At 35.9% G+C, this 20,551-nt stretch overlaps 1 protein-coding gene across 1 annotated transcript in view; it reads left to right on the top strand.

Annotated features, from left to right (window-relative positions):
• Positions 1-20,551, top strand: part of CTNNA3 (catenin alpha 3) — a 1,573,756-nt gene that overhangs the window by 1,417,532 nt on the left and 135,673 nt on the right. The window contains exon 15 of the mRNA XM_060193489.1: positions 10,478-10,659. Within this exon, the coding sequence (XP_060049472.1) occupies positions 10,478-10,659 (182 nt within the window). The remainder of the gene's footprint in view (positions 1-10,477; positions 10,660-20,551) is intronic.

Genomic DNA, 20,551 nt, shown 5'->3' with positions numbered 1-20,551 from the left:
CATTAAGGAAAAAAAGGAAAATTTTTAACTTAATTTGACTGTGCTTTCTCACCATATGGAAATAGTTTATGTATATTTAGTTACTGCAAGTGGTTCTAATGTGGAATAGGTGTTACTATTAATCTTGTGTTTTATTTTTATAGCTGAAAGGAGTGTTTTATTTCTCATACAGAGAACTGCACCAAATTTTAGCATACATACCCATGTAAAAAGTATTTTTGAAACTGTATTTTACTAAAGGAATCTAATTGCCTGTATTGTATACACAGGGAAAATTCCTTTGTGATCTGGTAATGTAAAATAGGTAGATAGATGATAGATAGACAGAGATATGCATTTAAACATGTATTATATATAACAAATTTACACATATACTGATACTTATGTATACTATTGAGGGCATAATTATAAGCATACTTATCTGTACATTTTAAAACCCAAAACAGTGTCATGGGAATTGGTTTTCAAATTGCATCCCATATATCACATCTTACCTGCCAGAATTTTTTAAAGCATAATTGATATTTTCTGCATAGGAAATTTTTAAGTTTTTGAGGGAGCAGGACTGGCACCATATAACTCTAATATGCAGTAAAAATCAGCTTATGCAGGGTGATGGTGTAGATGAGTCATTGTCAGTATTATGACCAAAAATTGTAACTATGCTGTAATACAATGAAATGCTGAAGATGTTGTGATAAGTGGGGGAACTTATTCATATACTGAAAGAGACTCAATTACCTGAAAATTCTGTCTCTGTTTAATAAATTTAATTTTACTTCTTTTGGTCTTTGGCTAGCTTACATCCTATCAACTTCCAATACACAATAAAGTGGGGCATGGAATTCAGGTAATCAAACTCTTAAATTGTATGTATTTTAAGGAGGTGGGTTCTGAGTTGCATCCTAAAGACATGTTTATAAACTTGTAGAACTTGTTGATTTTATCACAGATTTAACAGTAATTATTGAACTGTTTCACTTTTCTGTGTAGCTGTGTATTCTACTAGCATATTTCCATGTTGTCAGTATTGGTATTATCAAATGGCATAAGTATTTCAATAATTTAGATAAACATCAAGTGTGAAATACAGACAGTTGAAACACAAACTTGAAAAAAATTAGTCGAATCATCTAAGACTGCTAACCATGGTTATCTGGATTTGTGTGTTGTGGATTTGGGATGGTAAGGGGGTGGCACAGGATTTTAGTGCATGATATAGTCTGGAAATATAGCCCTATAATCTTTGTTTTTCTTTTTTTTTATTCCCCTGAAATCTTACAAACTAGTAAACCATTATTAAATTACTAGTAAACAGTTTGAAAGAAAAAATTCAATAAAAGTAAAATGAAATAGAAATGTTTGTATTTTTGCAAATTTTTCTTTTGGGAGACTAGAATGAGACAAAGGAAGTGTTTGGAATGCTAATATTCTTTCTGTTTATTTGTGTGCTAGGTGCAAGCATTCATAGTTTATGCAATTAATTCCAGATGTACTTTTAACATTTGGGAAATTTTCTACTTATTGTGAGTGTTCTACTTTAAACAAAATCAATTGTGATATGTGTGAGATTACTATGCTCTGTTTAATAAGATGAATTGAATAGTATTTTTCAGCTAAACAGTTAGAAATTAGAAATATTTAATCAAGAAGTAGCAAAATAAATTAAAGTCTAAGGGAAATTAGATTTGCCTTTAGATAGAAATAATGGTGATATATAAGAGATGGATCTGATTAAAGAATTAGAGAGAGATAGAATAGACACATTTTGAGACTAATGGAATAAAACATATTAAAAGTAACTTGAATGGTATTTTAAGAATGGTTGGTAACATACAGATGACAAAAAATAATGGCAAATAGTGTGATGGAGAACTGAGTGAAAATCAAAAGGAAAAGGTATATGGAAAGCATTAGTAAACAACATACAGAAATTCATATTCATCATTCTGCTATATTTTTGTACAACTTATGAGATAAGATTGATTTTATATTAAATATAAAAAATTTCAGAATATATGTAGCTAAATGTAATCAGAATTGTATTATAGAAATCATATGGCTTCAGTGTCCATAAAGATTTTTGTGCATTTAAGTACTTTTTATTTAGTGATTTACAATATTATAAAATAATAGTATAGTTCCACACAACATCCACCACCAAAGTTCTATGCAACCCCCACCCCGCAATAACTACCATATTGAATAGTTTCCCCAAGATCTTAGATGTGAGTTGACTACTTTTTTTTAAGTTCATGTGTTTCAATTCTCTATATTCCACATATAAGCAAAATCCTCCAGTAGTTGTCCTTCACTTTCTTATTTACTTTACTGAGAATAATCCCTTTAAGTTTCATCCATTTTGTCTCAAAGGACACATCATTTTTTAATTTATGAATTTTACTCCATTGAGTATGTGTCAAAAAAACTGCTTTATGAAGCTATAACATGGGAGTGGATACAGGCCTTTGAATAGTGTTTTCATGTCTTTTTGGATAAATACATAGGAGTGGTATCGCTAGATCAGAAGTTCTTTCAATTTATATTTATTTAAAGATTCTACATACTATTCTCCATAGTGGTTGCACCAGTTTGATTCTTGAACCTTTATGTCTTTTATATTGTCTAGACTAGAGAAGTTCTAAGCTATTATGTCATGAAGAATGCTTTCTTCCCCTCCCTCTCTTTCTTCCTCTGGTAATCCAATAATGCATATATTATTTCTTTTGAAATCATCCCATAGGTCTCTGTTGTTGTTTTCAGTATCTCTTAATCTCTTTTTGAGATCTCTTAATTCTTTTTTAGTTGTTTCTAATTTGTCCAACCTCTTTCTTGCTAATTCTGTCTTCAGCCTCATTTATACTATTCTTTCTCCCCTCTACTGTTTTCTGGTGTTAATCTATTTTATTACCCTGTTCTGATACTGTTTTACCTTCTTTGATATTAGTGTTCTTATCTTAGATATTTCAGCTTTCTAATAACCTTGAGATAATTAGCATTCTCTTCTAAAGTCTCATTTGTTGTTTCTGCATTTCTGATAACAATTCCTTCAAACTCTTTACTAACTCCTGTGATTATTTCCTTAACTAGTGTTTGTATGTTTACCTCATTATTTTGTGCTTCAACCTTTGGGGGGCTTTTAGCTGGATTCTTGTCCTGGCTCATTTCTCCAATATTTCTTCTTGTTGGTTTAACTATTCTATGTAGTATATTATGAGGTTCCTCTCACAGAACTTTGCAAATTACTGATCACTCTTGCCTGGATTTACTTCTGTTTAAGTAAGATACTTCAAGGGTTTGTAGTTGTGGAAATTTACAATTATTTCAATATTATTTTAATCCCTAAATTGGAACACAGTGGCTTTAAAAGACTCCTTTATTCTTTTTCTTCCCTATAGGATATGGGAGCCTGAGGGCTTTTAAACTATAAGTAGGCTTCTTAGCTTAATTCCTCACTCCAGTGATTTGGTGGGTTCCTGAAGTTGTTCTAGTCCTGCCTTGTTGCAGTCCCAGGTGGTCTCCTTTGGTTTTCCTAGTTGACCTGGGAAAGGAGAGAAGAGAAACACAGTTGCTGCTGCTCCATAGCCCTGCCTCTGAAAATCTCCTGGTTGCACCAGTTTGCATTCTCACTTCTTAATCCACATGCTCTCCAAGACTTACCCTTATTGTTTTATTGATGAAGGCCATTCTCATAGGTGTGAAATGAAATCTCAATGTAGTTAGAATTTCCTTTATGATAAATGAATTGGAGCATTTTCACATATGTCTGTGGGCCATTTGTATCTTTTCTTAAGAGAATCATCTGTTCATATAATTTCCCCACTTTTTTTTTATTAGTGACTTGATAGTGATCAACAAGATTATGGAATAAGAGGATTACAGTTACATATAGTCCCAACTACCAGAGTTCTGTATCTCGTCCCCTCCATTGAAAGCCTCCCTACTCCCTATGCCTTTGGGAGTTTTGACCAGAAATCATTATGGGGTTCAGAAGATGGGAGGTATTGCCACTCTGCTGGAAATAGGAATTGAGTAGTCTACCCATACTTCTAGCCTGTTTTCATCTTTCCCTAGTGGGGCAGGGCCCTGGGGAGGTAGGGTTCCAGGACACATTGCTAAGGTAATTTGAAACTTGATGGCTGTAAAGCATTAAGATATAAACCATAACAAATTGTTTAATAATCAGGAACCTAAAGGTAAGAATATAGCAGATGAAATTTGCAGTCTTCATGTTGGAAGAAGCTAGGTTGTCTATTTTAGCCATATTCTGATGGGCCTGTGACTTCACTAATTTTCAAGTGAGCTAAAAGTATTGCATGGGAGGATTGTGTTAGAGTTCAGAGTAGAACTACAGAGCTGAATAAGGGCTGAGAGCATCTCCCAAATACGGAAAAAGTATATATATATATATATATATATATATATATATATATATATCGCTTAATATAAACCCCATTGATCTGACTTAAGAACTATGTCTATTCATATTTAGCATGTGGCCCTATACAACCTCTGTATCCCTGGTGGTCTGAGCTCACATTCCACGGTCATAGCCAGGAACATTCTAAGCTGCACACAGTTCAGGATGGGTCTTCCTTGAGTGGTAGAATATTTTGACCCAGTTTCCCTTCAGAGAGAGGGGCAATTTCTACCATTACCAGTCCACATTGAGGTAAAGGTCCTGTAGAGGCCCACAAGAGAGTTTATGCTGTTGTTCCTGTTGGAGATGACCAGTTATGGTATGGTAGAGAAAGGTATCCATTAGAGGTCTAGTCCTATCATATCTGTGTGGGAATCCCAGGATTCCCTGACTAGGGCTCTGATTGTTGGGGTGGCCTGGTAGTGACCAAAAAGGCCATCATTAGAGTGTGTCAGTCTTTTTCCCTTATCCAACTTTTCTAGTCCTTACTTTATTTGACAGGGTTAGACTTAGAGTGATTGATTGAAGTGAGATACTAAGTAGGTGAGGAAGTTACCTAGGTCTAAGTAGAAAATATTTGATTAAGCACTTTATGGTGTCCTTTTTAAGTCCTTCTACTTGCATTCTGCACTTATTGAGTCACTGCAGACTATTGCACACTTCTATTTTAAGGTATATATTTTCCCCAAATTTATGGATACATGTGCACATGTGCTCTATTTCATGGGGTCCCAGTCTATAACTAGGTTCTATAACTTTGTCAGGAGGTGTGCCACTCAGAATGGAACTTAGGAGTCCTATGAGCTAGGAAAGGTCTCACCTGAGTATTGGAGCTGAAGGATTGACATCTCAGGCCTGGCGTCTCTAGACACAGTCCCAAGTGAAACATGTTGAGGTGGCACTGTTGGCACTGATTTTCTTGAGATTAGCAGATGTAGTATCAAATGGTATGGAGAAAAAGGAGCATGACTAGACTGAACGTCTCAAGTTTTTTGATGCAATGACTTCAGTCCTGAATATATATTCCTTGAATCTAAGTTAAGGTTTCAAATGAGTAAACACTGGTTTTTCAACACTAGGCTTAAATTATTTATCTGTTTTAATAATGACTTTTTAAAAATATTAAATCACCTGAAATCTTAGATTAGGGAGATCAGAAGCAACTGGTCTTATCAGTATATAAGATATAGATTTTATAAATAGCATTAAATGGCATAAATAATGGTGAGGTCTTGTATGGAACCTCAGATGCTTTGCTCATTTTCCTCTCTGCCCACTTTTCTTTTCTTTTTCTGATAATGTTTGATATCAACCACTTGTCAGATATTATAAATATCCTTTCTTGTTGCTGAGTTACTTTATTTTTCTTGTGAAGTCTTTTTGGTAGTATAAGCTCTAAAACTTGGTATAATCCTTTTGGTTTAATCTTATTTTGGTTTCCCTTGCCCATAGGGTTGAGCCTTCAAATATATTTTTGATGTTAAAATCCTAAAGATTTTTACGGATATCTTTCCTATATTTTATGGTTTCAGATCTAATATCCAGTATTTTTATCCATTTTGAGCTAATGTTTGTATCATGGTGATATATTTTAGTATAGTTTCATTTTTCTACACCAGACTGTCTTTTTCCCATTAGACAGTTTGGCCCCTTCATCATATATTAAGTGCCTACATATGAGTGGGTTTAGGGAACTCTGTTCTGTTCCTGTAGTCCAAGTGTCCATTTTTTGTTTCAGTACAGAGATGCTTTAATTATTACTGCTTTGTAGTATAAACTGAAATTAAAGATTGGTATACTTTCACTTTTCCTGAAGAGTTCTTTAGCTATTCATTTTTTAAATAGTTCCATGTGACGTTTTTGATAGTTGTTCAATTTCCTTGACATATGTCATTAGGACTTTGATTGTGATTGCAATGAATGCATAGCTTGTTTTGGGCAAACAGCCATGTGAATGATAATTATTCTTTTATTTAATAAACAAAGAATGTTCTTTGTGTGTGTGTGTGCATGTGCATGTGCAAGAGAGAGAGAGAGAGAGAGGGTGAGAGAGAGAGAGAGAGAGGAGAGAGAGAGACTCTATTTCTTTAACATTGACTTATAGTTTTGATTGTAAAGGCCCTTTACGTCCTTCATTATTTTTATTCCCAAGTATTTTATCTTTTGGATTTTAGTTGTAAGGAAGATTTATTCCTCCAATTACCTTTCTTCTGACTAATCATTTGTGTATCTAAATGCCACACACTTAGTATAAGTATTGATTTTGTACCCTGGTACTTTACTGAATTTATTGATTAACAGTATTTTAAGTAGAGTTTTGGGGGTACTCTGTGTAATATTATGAAATCTGTCTACCTTGAGTATTTGTTTTATATATTTATGTGTATTTTTACTTAGAGCATATATATCAATGATGATTATATCTTCATTTTTAATTGATACTGGGATCAATCAGATCCTCTGCTCTGCCACTGTTTGTGCTTTTACTGTGATTTTCTTCTTGCACCACCAGGTGAAGTTGTTGATATGGTACTGGGCTTGCTTGGTTTATACTGGGTCTCCTCATATTTTTCTCAGATCCTCAGAGGGCTTCCTATAGACTTGCTGCTTGTACCCAAATCTCAGGAAGTAAGCTGAGCTGTGGCTGTTTTCTTCTGTGTGTTTGAAGAAGTGTGGCTTGTTATTCTAGTCAGTATCAACTGTCAGTCACCAGGGATTTGCTTAAGTTCTCTTGAGTATATCTCATACAGGGACAGACCACATAGCTGCTTTGACCGATATTTTTCCCATCACTCTGGTGAGTCCTTGCCAACAGTCCAGAGCCCTTATTCCCATGAGGTCATGGATTAAAATCCAGAGCTTCTTCTGTCTTGCTATTGGCACGGTGCTCCACTGTGTTCCTGCAAATATGGCGAGACCAGTTGTCAGTGCTTACAGCTTCTTTTCTGCCTGGTTTCTGTCCAATGTCCCTTCTTACCCCTTGACCATGTGCACATGCACCAGCACCCACATTAGGTTTACGTGCTTCCTGGAATGTCTCAGCTGTAGTTTGATGAGATTTGCTATGTTTACTAATATTCAATTCTTATATAAGCTTTTCAGGAGTTTTTATATCTGCTCTTACTCCATGGTCATAACTCCCCTCTCTCCACATAAAGTTTTACTGAAACATAGTCACACTTATTTGTATAGTGGCTATAGTTGCTTTTCCATTAGAATTTTAGGTGATAACGTGGTATGGCATGGCTTGCAAAACATGAATTGTGAAAGATACATGTATATACTTTGGAGGATAATTGCATTTAAAATTACAAAGTGGTAGAAAATGCCACTGAAAAATTCTGGGCAGTACCATTCCAACTTGTTGGCATGATGATAGGTCAGAGATTTTAGAGTCAAAATTTTTAGGTTTGCATCTCCGTTCTATCAACGAAATTGTACTATTGAGTGAACCACATAACTATTTGGATATTCAGTTTATAATCTATAAATTTAAAATATACTTACCTCATTGGGTGCCAGACTAGCTTTTCAGGAGAGAGAGAGAGATCCAGGAACCAGGCTTGTGGTGGTAGCAATACAAATCTTTATTCATGCAGGAGTCCCAGAGCCAGGTGTGAGCACAGCGGGTTTAGGCCACGTGGAACTAGCAAAATGGCTGCCTCTCGCTGTGCACACCAGCCCTTCTCCAGGTCTGGATGCAGAAGAGAAAGAGAAAACCAGGAACAGCAGTGGGCTTTATAGGGTAAAAACGGAAGTAGCAAGTTGGAACAGGATTGGCTAGGAAAGGGTTGGAGAAAACAAGGCACTCTGGGAAGGTAGAAAGCTGGTGGGATTAATGTACCCTGTAGGCATGAGTGGGGATCTTTCAGGCAAAACAATTATTATGTAAATAACCCATAGTATCAAACAATACAGGGGAGCTGGCGTAATGCCCAACAATTGGGCACTGTGAAAATTTTATATTTAGAAGTATATATGATGGACTGGAGAGATACCTCAGTGAGTAGGGCCTATGCCTTGCCATGTGTGCTCCAAGTTTGAGAATCGGCACTGTATGCAAGATGCTCAAGGAAAGGGGGAGCTCCAGTGCTGTTGTGTCTATATCTCTCTCTGCATGAATGAAAAAATGATCTGGGGGAGTCTGCAGTAGAGCAGTGGGTTAAGTGTAAGTGGCACAAAGCACAAGGACCGGTGTAAGGATCCTGGTTAGAGCCTCTGACTCCCCACCTATAGGAGAGTCACTTCACAAGTGGTGAAGAAGGTCTTCAGGTGTCTATCTTTCTCTCCCCCTCTCTGTCTTCCCCTCCTCTCTCCATTTCTCTCCTATCTAACAATCACGACATCAATAACAACAACAATAATAACTACAACAAGGGCAACAAGAGGGAATAAATAAATATTAAAAAAATATAAAAAGAAAGAAGAAAAAAATGATCTGGACTGGTGGAATCACACATGTACAAAATTAAATAATAAACAAAGAAATAGATATAAGTCACCTAAAAGAGTAGCTGGCATTTATCAGACATGTTAGATGTTTTCCCTAGAGGCACGGGATTCGAGAATCAATTTGCCAGCAATTCATTCTCATTCAGATTAACATCTTTTGAGCCATTTGTATAATTGTTAGAGTTTTGCTCTGTAGATCTACATCAAGTTCTGAAGTCCACTTACGCGATGTCAGCAGCTCTACTTAGCTGCTTTGTTCTAAATGTTGTCCTTCAGTTTTCTTGCTTGTCCTACTCAAACAAGTCCAGTGAGCAATTTTTCACCCAGCATCCCCCCAAATCAAACTATTTACTAGGTCTCATTTTGAAGATTTTGTAGTAATTAAAATTTATTGGTAAAACATGGTAAATAAATCTCAGAAGCATGAAAAAAACTTTAGTAAAGGTGTCATTTAGGCATTTATATCTTTGTGTTTGTTTCTTATGAAACACTCAGAACTCCTAGGACTCTTAACTTTTTGTAAACTATTGCTCAACTTTTGACCCTTATCTAGTCAGAAGTAAATATCTGTCAATTCTAATTCACTATGTGAATTCAGATGTTATTAAGGAAATTGAGAGCAACCGATGAGAGTCTTGTCCATGACAGGGTCAGTCTCAATGTTACCCAATAATCGACTCTGTTCCCTGCATGGCAGGTGGGTAGCAGTTGCAATTATTGTCATTCTGTTTCTGTGGAAACTAAGACAGGAAGGTTAAGTGACTTTCTCAAAGTCATACTGAAAATCACTATCATTCCAAAGTATTGAATTTGGAATATATTTAAACATAAAAGTATTTGAGCAATTTTAAGTTTACTATGAATATTGAAATTTTTTATAATGTGCAAGCTTATGTGTCACAAGTATTAATATATCCAGAGTGACAGATGTTTCTTAGGTAGAGACTTTAAAAATAGAATCTATATACCATTACTCTTAATTAAAAATTTAAACAATATTTTATTAAAATAGGAAGATAATAAACAATAGTTAAGATTGAATATTCTGTTCTGTTTCTGAACTAGCTTTACAGGTTAGTAACTTGTAGTATGTTATGTATTACTGATTCTATACAATAAGTAAGTTGGTTCTTCTTTTATATATCTTACCACATGCCAGAGGCAGTAAACATTGTTCTTTTAATATATACTTTGTGTATTGTGAACATACAGATAGAAATAGTCTTTTTTGGAATTTAAATTTTATTAGCCTCCCACCTTCAGATACATACAATATATAAAGTGTATATTTTTTAACAAAGTTTCTATACATAGAGATTTGAAAACATTTATTTTATATTACTTGATAGACTTAAATAAAGTAACAACTGATTCTGTATTTTTGTTTTAAAATGTAACTTTGCAATTTGAGCAAACTGATAATCATATTTTTAAATGAAAAAAAAACAAATGTAGAAAATGTTTATTATCATATAACTTAGACAATCTGTAACTTGCCTCTTTTTTAATGAATATATTTTATAAATATCTTTTTATGACAATTTCTTCCTAAAATGCTTTTTGACATGGTGGAATGATTATGAATCTAATTATCACATGTCTTAGGCCAAGATGACTCAATTGCCTGAGGCAGAAAAAGAAAAGATTGCTGAGCAAGTTGCTGATTTTAAGAAAGTGAAGTGTAAACTGGATGCTGAGATTGAAATATGGGATGATACAAGCAATGATATTATTGTTTTGGCCAAGAAGATGTGTATGATCATGATGGAGATGACCGACTTTACAAGGTAATTATGTGAAAAACTGTATGTAAAGTTTATAATGGTTTAGACACATTTATTGTATCTATGAAATCTTCAGTTTCTCTGAAAGGCAAGAGCAAAATAGCAGGTAGTTGCCAGGTAGCTTCGTAGGCGGGAAACAAATGACCAGGGACTCATGGTTGAGCTGGGAACACAGTTCAATCTTTATTGACGAGCGGGGATGCAGTTCAACAATCTAATCTCTTCTAATCTCTCTTCATTAGAAAACCCTGTCTTTTATATCTCCTGAAGCAGAAGTGTCAGGAAGAGGAAGTATGTAGGATAGGGGGTGGGGAGAAGGAAAATAGCGTGCTAACCAGTGGGGATTAAACCAATGAAAACAATGATTATGTAAATAGACTACAACGTCATGCAATGCAACAGAAGGGGTCTTAGAAGCAGAATTTAGACGCATACTAACAGGTAGTGTGGGAAAAAGAAATAGGAATGTAAATTTTCCCAACTATGGAGACCAGAAGGCTAGAAATGGACCTTCTTTATAATTGGCAGTTCCCAGGATATATCCTAAGGCAAAAACACACTCACCCCAAAAGATCTGTGTATGCCTATGTTTATTGAAGCACAGTTTGTAGTAGCTGAATTTGGAAGCAAGCTAGGTGTCCGACAAGTGGCTAGGAAAGTTGTGGTGTATATACACAATGGTATACTACTCAGCTATTAAGAATGATGAATTCACTTTCCTTGTCTCATCTTGGGTGAAGTTTGAAGAAATCATGTTAAGAATTACATGAGATGAGGATCGGGGTGTAGCGCAGTGGGTTAAGCACACTTGGTGCGAAGCACAAGGACCAGCATAAGGATCCCAATTGGAGCCCCTGGCTCCCCACCTGCAGGGGGATAGGTTCACAAGCAGTGAAGCAGGTCTGCAGTTGTCTATCTTTCTATCCCCCTCTCTGTCTACCCCACCTCTATCCATTTCTCTCTGTCCTATCTAACAACAGCAACATCAATAACAACAACAATAATAACCAAGACAACTATAAAACAACAAGGGCAACAAAACGGGAAAAACAGCCTCCAGGAGCAGTGGTTTCTTAGTACAGGCACTGAGCCCTAGCAGTAAGCCTGGGGGCAAAAAAAGAGAATAGATATGGGTTGACATCATCATGGATAGACTTTAAGAAACTAGAACTTAGAACCAAAAGGGGAAACACAGAGTAACACTTGGACTGGTTTGATGTTTTGCACCAAAGCAAAAGACTCAGAGGAAGGAGGAAATGGCGAGGGTGGAGGTGGGGGGCTTTCAAGTCCTGGTACACAATGATTGAACTAATTTGGGGGCGAGAGTGTTTTGCAGACACCATGGTGAGATGAGAAATTGCACCCAGGTGCCAACAACTGTTCTATATACCATTAACCTCCCGATAAGTAAATAAAGAGAACCAAATCACAGAAAATGGTGTGTAAGCCTGGGGGTTTTTCAAATAAGCATGTCAGTTTCTGATTAAGTGTTGAAATAGGACATTAGGGACCATGTTATCACCTCTATTTTCACTTTCCTCAAGAATCTTCTCTGTGTATGATTACAGTAAATTTTCAATGTAATTACAATGTGATAGACCAATTTAGAATTTTCATTGGAAATAATTTTTCTTTATGTGATAAGGCTGAAAGAAAATTTAAGGGAAAGGAGAGATAGTGATAGAGTTAGAGATAGAGAGATAGATAGAGATTGAAAAACTGTATGTGAAGTTTATAATGGTTTAGACACATTTATTGTATCTATGAAATATTAAGTTTCTCTGAAAGGCATGGTAGAGAGAAAGAGAGACAGAGGGAGAGAGAGAGAGAGAGAGAGAGAGAGAGAGGTGCCTGCAGAGCTTCTTCATGCAGGGAGAGTAGGGGGCTGGAACCCAAGTGTGTTCTCAACATGGTGTGCCATCACTGCTGCCAGAAAATAAGTTCTTAGAGCATGTATTTATTTAATGGTAGAGAGAATCAAAACATCACATATGTAGTGTGCTTCACTGAGAATTGAACTCCAAACCTCATATATGCAATTCCTATGATCTATAGCTTAGCTACCTCCCTGTCTATAATGTTTTAAATGAAATAATGCAGCACATATAATTTAGAAATTTTACAAAGACAAGTTTCAGTAAATCTCTTCACTCCACAAAATTGTTCTATTACTCCACGGCAGGACACAGATTTCTTTCTCGCTTTCCTTAGCACTGCTCTTTCCCCTTCTATATCCCTGGATCTGCAGAGATAGGTCACTGTCAATTGAGGCTTCACCTTGTATTGTCCTTTTCTTTGTTTCTTTGACCTTACCTATAAGCGAGATTATCCTGTCTTTATCCTTCATTGATTGCTTTATTTCACTCAGAATGATTCCCTCCAGTTCCACCAAGCATGTAGCAGACAGATGTCTTAATAATTTCGTGTAGATGAGTAGTACTTGGTTGTGTATATATACTACAACTGCCTTAATCATTCATTTATTGTTGGACATTTGAGATGGTTCTAAAGTTTGGCTATTACAAAACGTGCTGCCATGAACACAGGTGTTCATATATAACTTCAGAGAAGCATTTTATATACTTTCTATAGATCCATGATAGAGAAATTGTCTGATAATATAGTAGGCTAATTTTAATGTCTTGAGGAAATTCTAAAATAGTTTTAAAAACATTTTTATTTATTATTGGATAGAGACAAAGAGAAACTGAGTGGGGAGCGGGAATAGGGAGGGAGAAAGACAGAGAGACAACTGCAGCCCTGCTTCACCACTTGTAAAACTTTACACCTGCAGATGGGGACCAGGGGCTTGAACCTGCCCCCCTGTGCACTAAAATGTGTGTGCTTAACCCGGTGTGCTACCACCTGGCCCACTCCAAAATATTTGAACAAGGGTTGGACCAATTTCTATTCTCACCAATAGTATGAAAGTTGTTCTTTCCATCTGCATCACCTCCAGCATTCATTTCTGTGCTTTTACTCACACATAGAAAATTATATTTATTATTTTTATTAGTGACTTAGTAATGATTAACAGAATTGTAAGATAACAGGGATACAATTCCACATAATTCCCACCACCAGATCTCCATGTCCCATCCCCTCCATTGGAAGCTTCCCTATTATTTATCCCCCTGGGAGTAAAGATCTTTATGGGGTGCAGAAGGTGGAAGGTCTAGCTTTTGTATTTGCTTCTTTGCTGGACATGGGCATTGGCAGGTTCATCCAGATCCTCAACCGGTTTCTATCTTTCCCTTGTGGGACAGGGCTCTGGGTATGTCAAACATAGGGACACATTGGTGAGCTTGTCTGTCCATAGAAGAAGGATGGCATCATAGCAGTGTCTACAACTTGGTGGCTGAAAAGCAGTAAGATATAAAGCAAGATGAATCATTTAATAAATAGGAACTCAAAGAAAGGAATAGCTCAGATGATATTGGAGGTCTTTGTGTGTAAAGAAGCTAAGCCCATTTTAGGTATGTTCCAAGGGGCCCATGACTTTAGTAATTTTTGTCTGAGCCAGATAGCTAACATGGAAAACGGTGGAGTTGAAATTAGGACTAGAAAGCTTGATTAGAACAGAGAATAACTCCCAAATATGAGGAAAGTATAAAAATACTGTTGTTTTCGCCGGGCTGGCTTCACAGGTGGGTAACAGACGACCAGGGACTCATGGTTGAGCTGTAGGCAGTATCTCTTTATTCATGCAGGACGCAGCACAATCTAAACCAAGCTAAGATAAACTTAAGGTACCGTAAAACTCACAATGCTGTCTTTATATATACTTGCCAAGTAGGGTGGAAACAGGATGTGACATAGAGAGGGTGGAGAGAAAAGTGACTGGTGAAAATCAGAGTGTGACAAGGAGGGGGCGGAGCAGGCGAGAATCCTATCACTGAACCACCAGTGCCCTGGAGGGAGGGTGGTGCTTGTTAACAGCGGTTATGTAAATAGAATGAAGTGGTTATGTAAATAGAATAGTGTTAAGCAGGGGGGATTTAAACCAAATGAAACAGAAGGGGTTTTTAAAAGCATACCAACAAAATACCATGAATTTTTAACCCCATTTATCTGATCTAGGGCCCATATCTATTCATATTTAGCACAGGAGCCTGTGGAACCTCTGAGACCCTGTCAGTCTGAGCTCACAGTCCATGGTTTCTGTCTTTTATGGAGTAGACTATTCTCACAGAGGTGAGGTTGTAGCTCATTATCTTGAATGTATTCCCTCACACACTGCTATTCCCCTGACAGAGATGAAGCCTTTTACAGACATTGACACAGTTATATATGGCCATTAAGTAAGAGGGAGATGTTGGGGAATTGTGAGGATATGGTTGAGCTTGGAAGGGCTTGAGCCTGAGGGGTGTGTCAATCCTGTTAGTCTCTCTCTCTATGGAGAGGTTGAGCAAGGAGGGACAGTAGAACCCCAAAAAGTGTGCCTCTTATCAGTCTCCCTGCCTCACAAAGTGCCCTGCACTCCTGAAACTATGGCAAATAGTTAAAAAGAAAGGGGGAGATGTTGGATAGTATGCCAGCTCCCCCTGGCTTCTGCTTAACCATATGCGTATATAGGGATTGATTCGTTCCCATTCAAAGCTTTGGTCTATTTACATAAATCACTTTTACATTTACATAAAGCATACCAACACCTCATCTACAATTTTCAGATGACTTTTGACCATATAAATCTAGTCTGTTCACATCTTTCCTCCACTTTTAATGAAATTGTTTTCCTTTTTTCTGAATTATATGAATTACTGATACATTTTCACTATTAGTCATTTATCTAATGAATGGTATGTGAATATCTCCTCCCATTCAATAGGTAAAGATTTCTTTTGCAGAACAGAAGCTTTTCAGTTTGATGTGACCTCACTGATTTATTTATTTATTTATTTTTTACTTTTGTTTTCCTTGGTTTTACTTGGTTCTTCAAAATAATTTTCAAAGTAAACCTCATGTAACATCCTTCTGATATTTTCTTCTATGAATTTTATGGTTTAGTCTAATATCTAGGTCTCTGGTCAGTTTTGAGTTGGCTTTGTTCAGGGTGACATGTGGTGGTCCTGTTTCTTTATCTTCTATTCATCTACTTAGTTTTCCTGACACCACTTATTTAAAGTTTCTTTTTTCATTTAATTTCTGAGCATTAATTAGTTGTTTTAGCTTAACTGTCAGTATGTGTGAAGATAATTTCTTAATTCTTAATTCCATTCCATTCATCTGAAAATCTGTTTATATATAGAAAATGTTTACTTCTCCTTAGCTCATTTTTATAGATTAATTTCATTACATATGAGATAGAAGATGTTTCATGACACAAAAATAAGAAAAATTAACAGAAAAAGAAAAAAATAACACTGTAGTATATATAGTTCTGGGGATAGAACCAAAAGGCTAAAAAATGAAATAATTCTGTTGAATTATTTCCCTGAGTGCAAACCCTTTCTTCTACCCCCATGTAATAACTTATAAATGAATCTTCTTTTTCATACAGAATAATCCAGTTTTGACCCAAATTCACTTTCTGTAGGCAAAGATTCTAAGACACATCCTTGAAATAGGACTTTAGAAAATAAAAGTTAGTGAATTTGAGGATGTTATATTCTATAGTTAGGATCAGAAGATTCAAAACTCATCATAGTAACAACTCATTGTGAAATAAATGGCATATCACTTGTTTAAAATGCTAAACAATTCAACATTCTCACAATCGGTAAGTGTCGATGACAATGATAGCCACAGAACAGGAATATTGTATGTTCAAGCTAAAGTGAAGTGAGAAGGCCACACTGAATTTTGAACTCTGATAATCTCTTATACTGAATCCAGATTTAGTTTAGTTTCAGTTTAAATAAATTTGTTTTAAAATAGATGGAACTGTGTTCTTTATTTCTTTTATATCTCCAACTCTATTTTTCTCAGCTGCTACAATATTTTCTCAGACTTAAATTTAGCAGTTATATATATAAGCTATTTCTTAGTTCCACCCACACCACATTTTTCTCATTACAGATGTTTGAACGTGTTTGCAGTAGAATTTGTGAGAATGGGGTCGAAGTTGTCTGAGAAGTATTTATCAACGAGTAGTGGGCCATTTGGAAGCAGTTCACTTTCTGCCCCACAAAATTATTTCAAAATAGCTATATAATTAAAAATTGAATGCAACTAAAAACTTCAAATGCTCTTTTCTCAAGTTCCATAGATTCCTTTTTTTATCATTTTGTTTATTATACTGTCCTAAGCTTTATGAAAATAATCCTTGAAGTTTACTTATTACATGGAACACTAAATGTATATATTTTTTATTTTCAGGTCAGTTTAGCTATTTGTTATATGCATTTTATTATTAAGAGATAGAGATTCATAGAGATGATAAATGACTGAAGGGACACACAAATGAATTCAGGTTGAGACACTCCGAATCTGGGGATTGACATAGAATAGAAAGACTGAGAATAGAATAGAATAGAATAGAAGAATAGAATAGAAGGAGTAGAAGAATAGAAGGAATGAGAATCTGCAGAGGGATTAAATATGCAGGAGTTTGAGATTGTGCAGGTGGTTAAGTAGAAGGTCAAGTAAGTGAAAACAAAGAATTGGATGAGGAAGGTCAGACTGAACTTCACTGAGAAAGCAGCAGCAGATAAGTAGACCACAAGGCCAGTAAAGTAAGATGCCTAATATGGAAAATAAAATGTGCTGTGGTCTGGAAGGTGGTGCAGTGGATAAAAGCATTGGATTCTCAAGCATGAGGTCCTGAGTTCACCACCCCCACTACCCAGTAGCACATGTACCAAAGTGAATGGTTCATTTTTTCTCTCCCTCTCCCTCTCCCTCTCCCTCTCCCTCTCCCTCTCCCTCTCCCTCTCCCTCTCCCTCTCCCTCTCCCTCTCCCTCTCCCTCTCCCTCTCCCTCTCCCTCTCCCTCTCCCTCTCCCTCTCCCTCTCCCTCTCTCCCTCTCCCTCTCTCCCTCTCTCAGCTTCCTCATTAATAAATAAATTATATAAAATAATTATGTAGTTCATATATATATATGAAAATAGAATGTGCCTAATTGCATCTGTGGTGGTCAAGGCTAACTGCTACATTTTGCTTTTGTATTACTTTTTTCTCTTATTTTTTAAATTTATATCGAGAGGGTTTGTGCCATACAGTGAAAGTATTGACATATGCATACCGCCAAAATTTGCTTCCTAGCTTCCCACCACCTCCCTCCCAGGAGTCCTTTGCTTTCGTCCAATATACCATGTCCAATCCAGGTTTCAATTTGTGCTCTCCCTCACCGTCTGTACTTTATTAAGTCCTGCTAATAATGTCTTTGTATTTCTTTTCCTGCTTGCTTGCCTGCAACAGCTGCTTAGCCCAACCCCCAGGCTCAACTATTACTTAAAGCATCTGTTTTTTTATATTATGCAGAGCCACAACTAGACAAAATTATAGAAAAGAATTTCTTTTTACCACCAACATATAGTCTTAAATGATGAAATATAAATGGAACAGAGGAAAGTTGTAGAAATTCACTTTATAGCAGTTTATCTAGGGCTTCACAGTGCAAGTCTTTCCAAAAAAAACTGGAATGTATATTATCTCTGAATTTTGTTTCTTGTTTTTGACTTTTAAATAAGGGATCTTTTTACATATGGTTTGTTTCACATTTTGAGGTAAAACATTTACACATTTAATGTGTTAGCCAAAAAAAAATTTTTTTTAAATGTTTTGGTCTACATGACAAAGGGAATAAAACATGCAGGAACCCAGCAGTGGCACAAAGGATTAAGCTCACATAGTGTGAAGCTCAAGAACACATGCAAGGGTTCTGGTTGGAGGCCACAGTTTCCCACCTGCAGGAGGGTCACTTCACAAGTGGGGAAGCAGGTCTGCAAGTGTCTGTCTTTATTCCCCCTTATCTATCATCCCCTCCCCTCTCAATTTCTCTCTGTCTTATCAAAAAAATCGGGGGGGGGGGGATAGCCACAAGAGCAATGGATTCATACAGGCGTCAAGCCCCAGCGGTTATCCTGCAGGGGAAAAACAAAAAAAAAAAAAGAAAGAAAAGAAAAAGAAAGGGGGAGGGGAGAGGAGGAAGAAAACATATTATATGGGTTTTCCTTACCAAAAAAGCCATCTATTTTATGATTTGAACTACAAATCAGAGCAATAACAAATTTGCCTTATTTTATAAGACTACTTAATTATCTTTATATAATAATTGAGAAATATAAAGTAGATGGACCTATGGATTAAAAATTTGAAAAACCTTTCTGATTTTCAAATGTATAAGTTTAGGTAGGTGTTTCTTTCATATTTGAAATAAATATATCAGTGGGACAAATTGATTTTCTGTGTGCTACAATGATAGCTTATTGTTTTTCTTGTTAGAATAATTATACACTATTATGTTTTTTCCATGAATAGCCTCTCAACAAAAACTTGGTTATTTTTATATTGTGTAGTCTGAAATCATTGTAAACACTGTCCAGTAATGACAAGGAGAAATGTTTTGATATAAAGGAGATTGGTCCCTTCTGTGAGTTATTTCTACATTATGTATATATTTAAAATATTTTATTATTAAATATTATTTAATATTTATATAAATATTGATGTATTATGTTAAAACATTGATTATATTATTTAATTTGTATTACTTTTATTTATTAATTAGATAGTAATAGCCAGAAATCGAGAGGGAATGGCGTGATAGAGAGGGAGAAAGACAGAGACACCTGCAACAATGCTTCACCACTCACAAAGCTTTCCCCCTGCAGACAGGGAGGTTTGACCTGGGGCTTGAAACTGGGTCCTTGTACATTGTAGCATGTGCACTTAACCAGATGTGCCACCACCCAGCACTAATTATATTCTTTATTAAAAGTCACTGCCACAAAGCTGACAATATAGATTACATGGACAGTGTGTCTGTTTTTTCACAAACATAACCCTGACCCAAAAATAGTAGAGAAAGCTTCCTTGCAGTGGTATGTTTTTCCATGGTTTGGCCTCTGCCTTTTTTTCTATCTGAGTAAATCTTGCTTGAAGTCAGGAAGCTCTGGTAGTGGTAAGAAAATGTCACACATACACACATACACATATATTCAGAAATATAATTCTAGTAATAATAAATTTCAAAAGGCAAGTGTTAAAGGATATTATTTCGAATATACTTACAATTTGATTTGATGTGTTATTATTATTTTTTTAGATAATAATGTGACTACAAAGCAATGAAATGTTTAATTATAAAACAAGCAAAGAAAGTCCGATTAGGCTTTTGAGGCCCATCATAACTAACACCATAATGTCCCTTCACATAGGTGATTCAGCATTGCAGGAGTGTCCATTTGCCAGATGGCTACCCTGTGCCTGACTAGTGTTGAACTATGTGTTTTGACTGACCTCTGTTGAAGAGCCTGGATACTAAACATCTGAGGCAACTGCAAACCACAAGTGGAAATGCAGTTTCTTAGATTTTATTTATTTATTTTTAGCCTCTAGTCATTTGACTTTTATTGTTCTCTCCAAAATTCCTCCAAGATCAATGAAAGTGACTAATTAAACTCCATTGGAAGAGTTTTGTTGTTGTTGTTAGTGATTTAATATGGATTAACAAAATTATAAATTAACAGGGGTATAATTCCACACTGTTGCTATAACCAGAGTTCAGTTTCCCCATGCTCTCCATTAGAAACTGTAGTTCTCCCAAGATCACACATATGGGTGGACTATTATTTCTATAACTGTCTATCTATATTTATATTTATTTGCCCATTTCTCTTATGGTCCTGCCTTCTCTTTTTTTCTAAGTCACACCTACACCTGTTGCTACTTCTGAATGCCCTTCCTTTGTTCCTTTTCTCTCTCCTGGTCCTAATAGAGTTGGAGTTCAGAG

The sequence above is a fragment of the Erinaceus europaeus genome, chromosome 1 (assembly GCF_950295315.1).
Source record: "Erinaceus europaeus chromosome 1, mEriEur2.1, whole genome shotgun sequence".
NCBI lineage: Eukaryota > Metazoa > Chordata > Mammalia > Eulipotyphla > Erinaceidae > Erinaceus > Erinaceus europaeus.
Note: the sequence above shows the minus strand (reverse complement) of the source record. Positions and strands in the feature narration are given on the sequence as shown.